General features: G+C 39.3%; 1 protein-coding gene across 1 annotated transcript in view; it reads right to left on the bottom strand.

Annotated features, from left to right (window-relative positions):
* Positions 1-15,305, bottom strand: part of RORB (RAR related orphan receptor B) — a gene marked incomplete at both ends in the record, with an annotated part of 125,317 nt that overhangs the window by 17,360 nt on the left and 92,652 nt on the right. The window contains 2 exons of the mRNA XM_082301658.1: positions 7,482-7,883; positions 10,872-11,013. Coding sequence (XP_082157784.1) covers positions 7,482-7,883; positions 10,872-11,013 — 544 coding nt within the window. The remainder of the gene's footprint in view (positions 1-7,481; positions 7,884-10,871; positions 11,014-15,305) is intronic.

Here is a 15,305-nt window from a genome sequence, read left to right as displayed (position 1 = left end):
TTTCCTATGCACATCTATGTTACTCTCTCAAGCATTTCACTTGAATTCTTTCTCATATCTTTCCACTCTTGTATAAAAGAATTGTTGCTGTTCTGTGAAATAAAATATCAAAAGCTGAATGGACTGATGAAAGACATCATTACCTATGAAGGTAGAAACAGCATCACAAAATGCAAAACAAGCAGAATTACCTTGTTCTCAGGAATAAAGTGGGAAATAGTGAAATGCATGAAGTGAGTGATGAAATCTATCAGACAGAAAGCACACAGTGTGAAAAACTGGACTGTAGCCTTGGAAAGGCAAACTTAGGATGTTGCACATGTACTGGGAAAGAAAAAAAATTGTAACCCCAAACTTCTGACCTTGCGCCTTAGGATTACAGAACAATCAATCAGTGTTGTCCAGGACGACAAAGAAATACAACATGGACCCCAGGTTAAGCTCTCAGAAAGTACAATTACCTTGTAATTGTTGGTGCTGACTGCCCAGAAACACCAGACAAAAACACTGACAGGAAAGTTGACACTAAATCCATAAAGGAACTTAAGATGAGGAAGAAAGCAACAACTAACCACTAATTCAAACCATAGCAATTTTGGCAGATGGTATTCCACTTCCATACACTACAGTGATTCCTAAAGCATCACTGGCTTGACCTCTTGATTCTCACCCGCAGTTTGACTCTTTGTGGGTTGTGTGTGAGCCACAACCCTGGAAGACAACATACTTCTTTCACACATCCCAGGCCCTCTGTGCACTAGCACCTGCTCCAGTCCTCCTTTTTTGACCGTTTCTTGCAGAAAGATGTTTCTTCTGCAATTGACATTGCTGCTCCAAAGCATACACATGGAACCAGCCAAAAGTCTATTCTTACAACTGGCAGCAACAGCAAGTCTCAGTACTCATCACACCATAAGATTTACATTGATCTTTCTGTGTGATTTCTAATCTGACAATATTCACAGCACAATGTTACTCCTGAAAAGATTGCCATGATATATGGTAATATATGGGATATATGATAGGGTATTTTACATATTTTGACTGCTACAAATGGTTGATTTCTAACTGCTTTTTTGTGATTCTCAGTAGAATGAACATATTTTGTCAAGTTTGTTCATGCAAAAACACATTCTCATCTTTGCAGAAAAGGAGCCATTTTATACACTTTTAAGGATTAGAAATTCTCTTACTTTAAAGAACTATATTATGATGCTTTCAAAATGTAGGCTACAGATACGGTTGTTTTTAATACCGTTCTATGCATATTTTTAGTTCATTTGTAAAACAAGCTGAAGTTCTAAGTTTTGTCACGTGAACTGAGCACAGAATTGAAATCTGAATGTTCTGATTGTCATTTTTAAGCAGGTAATGATGGTAAGATACAGTGTCCTGATGGTATGTGCACAGAAATGCACATGTTGCATATTTTAAATGCTCACTAGATGGCAACATTGCTCCTCTTAAATACAGCTGCCAAGGTGTAGACAGCAGTCCCATAAATTTTGACTGTCACGTTTGTAGAAGGAATATTAAACCATGGCCTAGAAAAAAAAGTGAAAGAATGTTACACACGACTACAAAAACGTAATTTCTGTTTCACTGCAGGGTGGGTGGCGGCTTTGTAAAGGGAACATAAACACACACGCTATTGTCACCTTAGGTATGGGCTTTAATTAGCAAGCTCGTTGCATTTTGAATATGATTTGGAGTGTACCTTTAAATAGCATCTAATTGACCAATACATGTTCAGTAAGCTGTCTGTTAACACTTGATCTGGCACAGGGAACAAACCCTGGAGATAAATAGAAGGGTGTTAAAGAATAAGAAATGCTTATCACATTGGCAAAATGCTTTTGAAGCACTCATCACATGGAGAAGTGGTTTCAAAACCAAAGCACAGTGGACTTTTAAAGACATCAGTCTGATACTGATACATATTTATATATTGCATATCCAATACTAAGTGTTGTGGACATCCATGAAGAGTATAGACACGGAGGAATAAACTAAGTTCTTCTAAAGTTAGTAAAAATATTTTTGCTGAAAGAAGAAAGGTGTGGGATTGGCTTTTGTACAGAGGACATTAGAATGTTTACAGGTGAAGATCTCCCTTCAAGGAGAGAGAGTGAAATAACTCCTGCTTGTACGATATTGAAGCAATGGAAATTAAGTAACTTCACAGAATATAAAGTTGTTCACTGTGGTCCTGAAATGAATGTATGAACCCAGCTAAATTATAACTAAATTACAAATGCACAGAATGTCATTTGTGGTCACTAAGAGGACTTTTCTTTTACATACCTATCCTGAATCAGTCTTTAAAAAAATGTTAAGGTTTTCCTTTACTGTCATTTTTCAGGCTATGTGCCCAGGTCAGAAGAGCTGTGCCTTACAATATAAGACCGGTGATGCCTCCTCCAAACCACATTTGGCGTCTGTCCTAGACAGTTATTGCCCACCCTAAGATATACAGAGCAGACAGGGCTTAGAAGGACTGGGGAAAGGGAAGATCAAACCTGAGCTCACCAACCTTACTTTAATTTTGGTAGAAATGTAAGCTCTCCCATGGGGTACCTTCATACAGGCCTGATGGTGAAGAAATGTAATGTAAATATATATAAACAATACTTCCATCTGTAACTACAGAGGCTGGGCTATGTGACCTCCTGTACACCCTAGAGGTATCTTCAGGACTACCTACATATACACAGCTACAGGGCACCCTTGAGTTTGACTTGCAGTGACAGTGAACCCTTAACCAATCTGTTTTCTCCACAACAGTGTTTGCTTAATAATTTTATCTTGCCCCTAAGAAATCATAGCTGATAATCTCAACTGCAGTTAAGGCAGGGAAGCGTTTCCATTAACTTTTACAGACAAAGATTGGAGCCACATATTTAGTGAGGAAAATGCAATGTTCAGCTCAGTGACAGATAATATTATGCACATATATTTAAACAAGGTAGTCTTTTAATTTCACCAAGTCTAAAAATAAGCCTTTGATGCCTCCCAGTTTAAAACCACACTTGGGAGCAAGCACTGCCATCAGGAACTGGAGCTTCCTTCTCACTTCAGAATTTCCCACCCAGCAGCTGACCTCCGTGGTTTGCTGTGTCACGAGAAAGCCATTCTGCAAATCACCAAATTCTTGCTTTTGACATGACAAGCAGATTTCACCCTATGGTTTGAGCTCCCACGGCACAATGAGAAATTTCTGTCTTCCCAGATGCGTAGATGGCACAGTGGTCATGGAAAAACAGGACCATGGTGCCCAGTCCCTGGCACATGTCCTCGGGACATGGGTGTCTCTCATGCTAACAGCATCACTGGTTGACAGAACAGACCTGGATCATGCCACCCATGGACAGCAGGACAGGCAGTGACAGAGCCTGCCAATCCCATCTGCTCACTGCACCTCACCTATTTTGTGTTCTGCCCACCCAAATGCATATCGTGTCCAACAAGATGCCTTGCGTTAAGGACAAAAATACTTCCCTTTAAAGAAAAGAGATCTGGACTGGAAATGCAGTTGATGCCAAGTTGAGGTTCTGCCCCTGTAAGTGTATTTATGAGCTTTGGAGTGATTTCTTTATGCTTTACTTTTTTTTTTTTTGGTAACAGGAACTGGAATACTGACAAGGGCTGTGCCTAATGGGGCACTACCTGATTTTGTATAACTTTTCTCCATCATAAGCTCTGACAGTTACATGAGGAATTTGTGACTGTATCTGAAAATGCTCTTTGTTATACTTAACCCTCTCGTCCACAGGAGACATTGCCTATCCTGCTTCTCATAGTGATCAGATAATGTGCAGCTGTATCTTGGTCTATTGAACTCATTTGGAGAAATATAATAATCCTAAGTATGTGCAACAGAGCCCTATATAACTTTAATTGGTCAGCATGTCTTTCTCCCACACCTATTTGCTTGCGCAGTATATAGATACCAGTAAATACGCAATACAAGATAAGCTATATTTTGCTTGCTGTTCCATTCTAATACTGTGTGTCAAAACAGTTGCTGTGTAAAAAATTTTGCATTTCAAAACTGTTAAGCTGAACAATTTCCATTTCCACTACAAAGTCTTCTGTAGATGAATGTACGTTCATGAAAAAGAACACTTTCACATTCAAATTAAAGCACAGAACTGTAACAGATCAAAGTAGCTCTAACCATTTAGATTACTTTTTGGTGGAACTAGAAAATTACCATGTGAAGAAAAGCATGTCAATGATGTGTAAATTATGTCATAGAGTTATCTTAGAAAATATTATTGTTATAACTGAATCAAACTGACAGGGAAAGGAAGACTTGTTACTTGGATTTTAAAGAGAACTTACTGTTGGGTAGCAAGCCAAATGTAAATACTAAAGTAATATATGCAATTGCAGCAAGTATTTTAGTCAGGTGCAGCAGGGACCATTGTTAGGACTTGTTTTACAAGCATTTAACATTTTCATAATAATCTGGAAGAGAAGGTTCATAGCATGCTAATTAAGAGACAATTCTAAACTGAAACAAGTCACAAAGCATCAATGAAGACTCAGACATAATGCGACAGGATTGAAAAGATTAGAAAAATAAGAAAGAGAAAATGAGATTCAAACTTGGAAATGTGCAGTCAACTATATCTTAATAAAAAAATGCCCTACACAGGAGAGAAGTGAGTTTGAAACAAGCAAAGCATTAACACCAAAGGAGTAAGTGAACTGGATTTTGGTTGACATGTAATGCAGAAGCTGCACAGACTACTTTCATTCTGAGTGCCTGTGAAGAAGTCTGCTCCTTGGAGAGCTTACAGCAACTTCTAGGAAGTCAAGGATGAAAGGAATTCTCACACATTCATTCATGAGGAAAAAAATAAGATGGTTGCACTCAAGATCAGGCAAGTGGCAGGTGAGGTTGTGCTTAAATACATATATTTATTTAAAGAATATAAAGGCCAGAAGAAAGCTAAGACTGAAAATTTCTATCTGGTAGAAAATAATCAGTGCAGAAAAGAACTATCATGATCTGGCATACTTAGTGGTTCACTAGATCACTAGACATGTTGGTACAAAGAAACTTCTATCAGCCACAAGGATCAATGCAGTACAGCTTTTCTATCTCCTATATATTCTGTATGATTTCATTTAACAGTTAAAAGCAGTAGCTTCTATTTAACATGAGTTGAGTTTATTCCTAAATGTCACTGGAGTGAGATACAATTCTGCAGTGAAATTCAAGCACACTGTAATATGAAATCAGTACATCTCAGTGCTTAGAGTTTTCCTACTTTGACTGCAAGACTGCAGCTCTACAGATGGTCCAACAATACGCTTCAGCATCAAGAGGCATTTTCTATTTCTTTTTAAACATTGAAAATATCATTCGCCTGTGCACTAATCCAAATATTTTATCGTGCATCTCTTCCAGTTGTGTCAGCTGATTTGTTACACTACATTATCTCTCATCATCACCCTTACCCCTCTGCTGCAGGTGCCACAAATGACAGAGCACAGTACTTGTGTAAAATCATAGCAATTTAGGAGGCCTAGTTTTGATTTCAAAAGGAAGAGAGGTAAATCCCAGAGCCTCTGAATTTTTCTGCCAGCCCAGAGATAGGCCCTTTGCTATGCTGTGCTCCCTCTGCTCTGGGGTTTTTCCTGCTTTGTGTGGTTGAGAAGAGGAATATTGGCTGGATGACACAGAGGATGAAAAACTGGGAAATGTGAGGTGAATTTAGGGCTGGAGGGTTTACGGCTAGGAGAGAAAAAAAAAACCAGGTGAAAAATTAAGAATGATGCATTATTCCTAAGTGAACCAGCAAGAGATAAAACTTAAATGATTCTCTAAAGTCAAAAGGTCCCTTTGACTTCAGGGGGACTCTTTAGCCACTAAGGATATAGTCCCATGGCCATAATCTCTCTTTGCACTGATTTCCATAACTGAGCACAAACCCTAATTCATGGACTATCACAACTCCTGCATTTCTGGACCTCCTCTGCGTCTCTCTGAAAACATTTCCCTGTGGTACTGGCTCTGGTCTGCATGGAAACAGCTTTTAAGGACTGTTTAAATTGTCTCTCAGCTGGTTTGCAGTATGGTGATCCCCTGTTGCAGGACTGAGGTATGCACAAGCCACATGTGAGTAATATTCATGTAGCCACGAGAGCTGAGAGGGAAGCTGGAGCAAATGTTCCTCTCTAATCCTACACTGCAGGTGTATAGTTTTACTGGACAGTGGCCTAGGCCAAAGGTGGTAATAAAACATGTCCTAATAAACAGTGCCAGAAGTTTAACTTTCTCCTGCATAATTTGCAACTAAAGCATACCATGTGTTATAGTGCCTCCTGCAAATGAGCACCCATGGGCAGAAAACATGCTACCAATTTTAGCCACTACTTCATTTTTTCACCAGACAGTAACTACTATAGATACCATTACTGCAATCTATATAGAGTGAAGGCCACACTCCAGGGTCCTCAGTCAGTCTGAGTACACACACAAATTTACAGATCTCAGGGCACATCCATGTACATGAAGGAGCAAAGTCAGGCCACAACTGCAGAGGATTTCTCACGATTTGAAATTTATTAATTTGCTAGGAGTGCTCTCGAAGACAACTTTTTTTTCTTCTTCTTTCTTTTTAATTAAATTCCACTGAGAATTACCTTTGATTACATTCTCAGCCACAACCAATCCAGCATATTTCACTTCTTGAGGTACCTAATTAGGATGCCAATCTTTTTTCATATAATACCTTTGTAACAGAAGTAGTACTTCTAGTGGCTTTGCTGAAATACAACTAGAAGCATTAGATGAACAGAAATCCTCCTTAGACAAAAATCACCGTTAGTCATTGTGTTCCTAACAGTCTCACCTCACAGAGAGGTCTCTGTCACTTGTCAAAGATGAAAGCAAGGGACAAGTTCTCCAAGGCCTTCAGGCAGAGAAGTGGGGATATCCACACAAATGCTTTCAGAGTTTGTGCACTTTATGAATTTAGTGAGCTTGCTCTGCATCGACATCCTTGCAGCCAAAGTATGACTGGTACTTTTTCACAATAAGTACCCTAGAATTAGCTGCTATGGGGATTCTGGGTGTTGACAAGAATATGGATGGATGGCTGAAAAGATCATTTAACCCGGCTAGTAATGAGCTCATTTGAAACAAGCCCCTTCCTAATTATCACTTGGTTATGATTGATTCATCACCTGCTTTGATGCTCCTATTTAATAAACAGAACATGAACTGCTGGGTTTAAGAACTGCATAATTTGCAGATTTTGGTAAAAACAGAGCTGCCTTAATATTATGTCAATTAGTTCCAGACTGATTTTCTTTCCTTTACTTTCTGTATGTGTGTGCACACACGTGTGAACATGTAACTGTTGCGTATCTGTGTATGGAATGCAGGTATGACATTTTAATAAAGACAGAACTGGAGCTTAGCTTATATATACACATTTCGCTACAGGAATAGGAATTTTCCTTACCTATTTCACTCATGGATATCCCTGGAGCTAATTGCCCGTTGTTGAAAGAGCTATAGGTAAACAAGTTTGGTACAGAGGTGAGGTCATAGATAGGTTCCTGCTTTATCTGTTTGATTCCAGTCATGTCTAACCCAGACTGGTCTGGGGAGGGCTGGGCAGAATCCACGTTATAATAACCCTCAGATTTCGGCAGATCGATGACGTGCCCATTTGAGTAGGCGCTGCCAGTTTCGTTATTCAGATTGTTCAAGCCATTGCTGATGCTGCTGCTGTAAACCCTGGCGAGGGCTTCTGCCTCACCACTCTGCTGCTGCTGCTGTTCCTGCAGTCGCTGCTGGTGCTTCTGCACTTCAGCATACAAGCTATCCCTCTGCTTTTTGGACATTCTTCCAAATTTCACAGCTGAAAAGCAAAGCACAATGAGAACCATCGTCTTTAAATTTCTCTTGATTCCCCTCAACCCCACCCTCTTTTGATATTTACTTCCAGGGTTAATTTTGCTGTGGAAACATCTTTTTCTGTGGAAACAGAGAAAGGACACAAAGCTTTACATCATATACATCTCATGAAAGAAAAAATATTGTGTACTTGAATTTACCAGGTGACAATGACTCCTATTTGACAGGAGGGCCTCAGTCAAGAAATTCACTTCCCACTCTGAATGTTAAAAAGACCATGCATCTGTTTATATCTCTGTGTTCACTGAACAACAACCCAGAGCTGTATGAAATGTACAGTCTTGTAAATTCACATCCATTTACTAACTTTCCACAAACCTTTACAAAGTACACTAACAAGATTAATATTCTGGGTGAAAACAAGCCCTAAAGCCTTATTATCACATACTTTTAATGGGGTGTTATCTTCCCACTTAAAAAAAAAAATCTTACAGGTTAGAACCTAGAGGAAAAGAACAGATTTGAAGGTAAACAGCACAAACGAATGTCATCTTTCCACTAAGCAAAGTCTTAGGGATTTATGCAATCTCCATTTTAATAATCTCCCTGCACAAATCCATGCACTCCTCCTGATGAGAAAGGGAGAAAAATATAGGAGGGCAAACCATTTTCCCCGGAAAGAGGGTTCACTACACCAAGATTGACATTTTCAAAGGTGAGATGCTGATTGCTGCGGAACTAGGAGGAGTAAATTCACAGCCTGCATATACAGTAGATCAGAGCTGATTATCACTCTCCACCCCCATCTCTCTATAAATTCTGGTCTTCTATTGGGCTAGATCTTGGGATCTTAGAGCAGAGAGGCAGTTGTTGATTGTGCTCTAAAAACAAATCAGAGACACATGCAGCAGAATTCATCAGAACAGGTAAGAGGACATTGCTCCAGAAATACAAACTTCTACATATTATGAGGTATATTTTCTATACTGTGTATTTCCAGTCCATCTGAAATTTGGACCAATTCAGAATCACATTTATTAGCACAGGGCTCTCATGTAGCCCTTGAGAACAGTTTGAACCTGTATGTGGATAAATGTGAAATTCTTCAGTCAGGAAAAAGAACTGAAAAAGCAGAGCATAATATGAAAATACAGTGCCAGAACAAGGTGACAGCCACTTTGATTTGTCTTCCTTTTTTTTTACACCAAGAGAGTTTTTTTCTTATTGTCAACCTCAGTTTATTTGCAGTCCTACACTCAGGCTGCAAGCTACCTCACACAAACTCAGCCTGTCCCTGGAATCAGTTCACGGTATGCTGCATACCCTTATGGACAATATACAATGACTGTACTTTAAATAATTTTCTTCAAATTTTGGGCCTCAGTAGTATAACCAAACATCCACTGTTTATCCTCATTATATATTCATTAATTGGAGTCTCCAGCTGCTGTCAATTAGCATCCTGGCTCTGCATGATAAAAATGAATTTATTACATGGCTGGGAGGTAAAAATCATATAAAAGTTTTCTGTCAAAAAATTCACACAGCCAATTTTAAATTTGTGAGAGCTCTTAATATTTTTAATCATAAACAATCATAAAGACCCTTACATAAACCATGAGAGAACAAAGTAGTGCTGTTGGAAGAATCACTCATTTTGTCTGTCTGCAGTGGTCTCTGAATTACTGGTTGGGAAGACAGGGCTGTGAGCCACATTAGAATGCCCCTGTGATACCTTAAATCATTGGAAGATACTACTTTCAGGAGGAAAGCATGTGCTGTTAAATTGCTGAAATGTTACTATTTTAATCACCAGGAAGAATTAGGAACTAAGGTGTCAAGTAAACTGGATCCTAGGACCAAAAAGAATTCACGGATTAAAGGCCAGATTGCAAGGCTCCTCCCAGATTGGTGAGACTGGCAAACAAGGCATTTCAGTGAGACATAAGACACGCTGAGATAGAAGAAGACCTATTATGGTCCAAAATTCAAAAAAGTTTATAGCCTGTGGACTGTCTAAATAAATAGCTCTTTGAGGAACTTCTCCATCAGTAACTTAATTTCAAAATACACATTTTGTGTAAACCTTTTAAGACAGAAAACTGCTTCCAGGAAAATAAAATTAATATAAACTGCTTTTAAAAAGCAGAACATTTTCTTCTAATACTTTCTCACTACATAAAACATGTTTGTGAGCTGGAAATCCCCTGCATGAGGAGTGGTGCCTAGGGCATGTGAGCTGTGGACAACCTTGCCCAAGCCTCCCATCGTCTGCAGTTTTGGTGTGATGTAAGTTCTCAGCCTGCTGACCTTGGCTGATCACACCACAATTTGGAAGATCAGAGCTCTACAAGGACCAAAGGAGCCTGAGATGGCATAGACTGTGGAGCTTTCCTCTGGCATAGGATCCATTTTCAGCGCTAAATTAGGAAATGTTCTTCTACAGACCCAGACAGGGACAGGAGGCAATAACCCCAAAAGAAATGGGGTTTCTTCCAGAGCAAAATACTTGGTCAAGTGATCAGAATAAAACAAACAGAAAGCCCTAATGCTAGCAAGGCGTAAATTTGTGTAGGTGTGCACCTCCTCACTACCACAGACCTTTAGAGATCTCAGGGAAATGGATGCTTTCACACATCAGTATTTAATATTAAGATAAATGCTAATGTTAATATAATGCTTAATATAAACCCATCTCTCCAGAGGTGACCTTTTTGTGCTCTGTGCTTTTGATTAGAATAACATATTTCACTTCTGACTCTTTCTGTTCTAAACTAATACTGCTCTCCATTTTGTGGTTTTCCCCACCCCTCTCCATGAAAATAGCCTTCTTTGTTAACCGGATGGCAAAGATCGTCTCACAGTGCATGCATTACAAAGCCTGGAGCTTCTCCTCTCTCTTTTTGCAGAAATCTACAGGGAGTTTAAGTAAGTCAGCAGTGAAGAAAAGTTGCAAAGGGCTTAGATGTGAAGTACGAATTTGACTCCTTACCATCTCGAGACATTCCCAGCGCAAGACATTTCTGCAGTCGGCAGTGTTGGCAACGATTTCTGTTGGTTCTGTCAATTAAACAGTTTCTCTGTCTGGGACAGGAGTAGGATGCATTGTTCTGCTGACTCCTCCGAAAGAATCCCTTGGGGTAAGAGAGCAGGGAAGACCAAGCATTACCATGAGCATAAACATGTGCCTGTGCGCACATGCGTGGACACACACACACACAAAAAAAAGCATGCAAACAACTATAGCAAACTCTTACTTAGTGCACTGCTACTTACGCTGTGGCTCTGCAGATAGGTGGTATTGTATTAAAGAACATTTATTTATAATAAGGAGAACTGTGCATTATTCTGTAAAGAATATAATTCTACTTTGTTAAAACCTAAATGATGTCACAGAATGCATTTTTATTGAGCAATAATGACCCTGTATTATCTAACACTTGTTCCTAATAGAGGAAAAACTTGTTAGCATTTTTAAGAGATGACATAAAAGTACTTGTTTTGAGTAATTTCTTCCTTTAATGAAGAGACTGGTAATAACTGTTACTGGGTTCGCATAGCATGAGAAGCTGAAGTCTGCTGTTCACTTTAACTTGGCAAATGTTGATCTGGTCTGGAGTGGCATATGATTCAGGAGTGAAGTAATTCAAATTCAAGCTTCACAAAAGCACTAGGATATAATGACTGTATCAAGTAAAGCCAACACACAAAGGAGAAAGCAACACCTTTAGATACTACCATGAGAATGTAATGGCATTTTCCATGGGCTGTTTGTCTAGAGACCTGAGGGCTGGAGGGGAAGTACGTACACACACCTAAGTCCTTAGGAGCTTCCAGCTGCTATGAGGTGGTGCCAAGAGTGGCACCAAAAGGTACGGTTATGGTAGAAGTGACATGAAGTAGCTGAATGACAAGAAGAATGAAACCACAGGGTGAAGAGAAACAAAAATAAATAGATCTATACCAAATAAATACATAAATAAATAAATAAAGGTCAGGAGGATCTGCAAGTCCAGAGAGAAAAGAATGAAGGAGAGAAGTTCCTTAACCAATCAGGCAACTTTAAATGCAAGCAGCTGCAGGTTGTGTGGTGGGAAAGCTGAAGGATACCTGGCCACTGCAGGAGGCTGTGAATAGTGAAACAGCAGAAATATCATTACTGCAGTTAGACCAGTCACCAGAAGTGATACCAAAGTGCTTGTGCCTTTCTGGGCCAGCTTGCAGCCAGAAAGCAACAGCTGATTTCATTTCTCAGGAAAAAATAGTGTATCTCTGCATAGGTTGATGGACATTAATACTGAGCAATGGAAAAAGTCACAAAGTGACAGTGCTACAGGGCTCAATTCACTTTCTACAGGTTATCCATGAATTCTCACTTAAGTCCTGGAGAATTGCATGAGGGTGTTGTGGTGTGTCGGTGACAGGCATGGTGTTCCACCAAGGACACTGGCAGTGCTAGTTCTGAAGTCAAGCATAAAGAGACCCACTTGAATTGGCTAAAGCTTGTTCAGTGTATCAGTGATTATAGTGTATCTAAAATATAAATTAAATTCTATGATTTGTACTTTTCAGAAAACAGACGTCCTTTGGGGAAATCTCAGAAAAATTCTGGTGGAAACTTAACTGATTTTAGCTGACCAGAACTTTCCTGAAATGGTAGAAGTGTGTTTAATTTAAGACTAAATGGATGCTAATTGCAGATCACTTTGCTGAACTTTATAGCCAATCTTGGTTTTGACTTGTGAAGAGTTTTCTGTTTTCAGGTTTAGATTTTAGCAGCATCTATGTCGATATGGATTTCAGAGAACAAATTAATTAAATAATGTTAAAAAAATGCATGCAACCATTAGCATTGACAGTGCCTTCTCCTGCAGTACTTTTTGTTCCCATTAAGGCTGATCTCATCTCAGAGGAATTTGTTTTGTCTTTGCCATCCTTAGGAAAAAAGGACCATATTATGTATCAAGGGTTACATAACAAACTTAATTTACAGCAGGTAGTTAATTTTTCTGAGGAGAATTTTATGCTCTCATTCTCCTGCATGAGATGTCTTATAAAGTAGCAATAATCCTTTCATTTCATTTTTATGGTATCTTTATATAGATTTGGCTATATTTGCTCAGAATAGCCCCATTTTGCATGAAGGAAGATGTATTTCATTACTGAAGAGCTGAAGAGTTAAAGACAGATTTCCCAGTACCTCCAACATGGACAACAAATCTTTCTGCACCTTGAACAAATCACTTGACCCACCACCCACAGCCAGTCTGAGAGAGGAAATGGCTAAATGAACTACTTTCTAATTTATGACAAAACAGTGGTAGAAAGTACTTTGCTTTTGGTGTAGGCAGTAGAAAAGATAAAAGGCTTCTTAGCAAAGAAGGAGCTGCAGAGACAGATGTGGTCCAAACTCATCTTCAGGTTCCACCCTTTCTGTAGGAATAGTGTCAAAGCTGCAAGTTCACTCAGTGGGTCCAGCAGGTCCACCGCCTGTGCACATTCAGCATAGGCAGGCATGCATACAAACCAACAGCAATATTTAAGACGACCCTTATGCCCTTACAATATGGATTTTCAGCAGTGTAACTAATGTAGGGACATTGAGTTAAAGGATTTCCTGTTCCTTGAAGTCTGTAGCATCGCCACTGGCACTGTAATTCTTGGATGCTGTGTTCTGAAATGCTGCAGCTGCATGGTGCCTGGCTCAACACATGTGCATGCTTGTGGGGTGATTCTACCCTGTTTCTTCCACACATGGCCTCCATTCTTAATTATTTCAGGTTTGAGACACATTGAGACAAAAAGAGCCAGAAATGACCAGTATGCAGGCTGAGTGAATAGCTAATTAAATGCTTAAACGGAGAGGGCATTTAAATGGAGAGCAGAGCTGCACTGTCACAAACAGTGCTTACCTTAACAGGGAGCTCTGACAGGCTGAGATGCCTTCCAGTGGAACTGATGTGAAAAACTGACACCTTTTTTTCACACAAGCTCACAAAACAAGATTAGACTAATTGATCTGATACAGCAGAACTGGCACAAACCCAGTAGGGTTAAAACTATTATAAGTGGAAGTGAATCTCTTTATCTCAATAAGCAGTCTACTCACAGAGCACAGGGGTATCATCTCCTCTTGAGGCACACACAAGGGTGCATTAACCCTAATTACTTCTACAGGAGACTATACCCCTAGACACTCTGTGGGCTCTGAGTACTGAGAAAAGATGCTCTTTTTCTGCTTAAAGTAATTTTCTTCTGTAGCTTTTGTGCCAATTTTGAAGTATCAGATCAATTAGTTTAATCCTGTTTCATGTGATCGTCATAAGAAGATGCTTATTTCTAGTCCAGTGCCACAGTAAGACAAAGACACACTGCAAATTGTTCTGCTTACAATTGCTAACGTTCCTGAAAAAACCCCTGATCTTTACCAGTATATTGGTTCTCAATGTGTTGGCATTAAAATATTCCTTTTGCAAATGGGGTGCACCCAAATTTTCATATTTTTCAGCTGTTCTAATACTTTGAAAAGCATGAAGTATAGACTTGTGACTTCACTCAGCAAAGAGGCACGCATTTGCAAATGTCCCAGTTTGTGTGTTTCCAGCTAGAAGAAATCAGAGATGCTGCCTCTCCACCTTTGCAATTTCCCATTTACAATTAAAACTGAAGTACCAGCATGTAGTATGGAATTCTGGTTTGTCATGAGTAATAATGTAATTCCTTAGATAATAAAATCGCAGACAATTTTAAAATTGGAAATTGAAGTCTTTCTTCTCTTTGCATGGGGTCTGATTTCTGTTATTTGAACTAATGCTTGAGGTAATATGTTAATATGTCTAAGCAGCATGGAAGAGCTACATGCATCTCCCCCCTCTGCCCTTTTTTATTAGCCTCCAATTCCCAGCAATTGCCCTACACTGAAGCCTATGCGGAAGAAGACAAAGGATCCTTTTATACTGCTCATAATGTAAGGCATTCTTTCTTTTGGAGATTACCATTTGCCCTGCAGATTATGCAAAAGAGATAAAAAAGGACCAAACTCACACCTGTAAGTGCTTTAAAAAGACCAGAAGTAACATGCTAACGTAATGCTACATGGGTTGTATAGGAAACAAGAAATCCACCTCTCTCAAAGCTGATTTAAAGTAGAACAGGTGTGACTTACAGTTGCCAGCCTCTGTTGGTATCAGCACTTACACTGCATCAGATGTAATTAATTCATGTTTCAAACAAGGAGGTAGCTCTAAAGACTATTTGACAAAATGGAAAGCAACTAGGAAAACTAGGCATGAAATGCATCTTTATCAGCAGTAGGCTTTACAGCCTGTGGCACCACTTGTTTGAAAGCTTCTAAGAGTGTATCATTGTACACAGGTGCCTGAGGCTAATGCGAATGATGATGACTATGCTGTATTAAAATCCCATA

Source organism: Coloeus monedula, assembly GCF_965178545.1.
Source record: "Coloeus monedula genome assembly, chromosome: Z".
Lineage (NCBI taxonomy): Eukaryota > Metazoa > Chordata > Aves > Passeriformes > Corvidae > Coloeus > Coloeus monedula.
The sequence above is the reverse complement of the archived record's forward strand: the minus strand, read 5'-3'. Positions and strand labels throughout refer to the sequence as shown.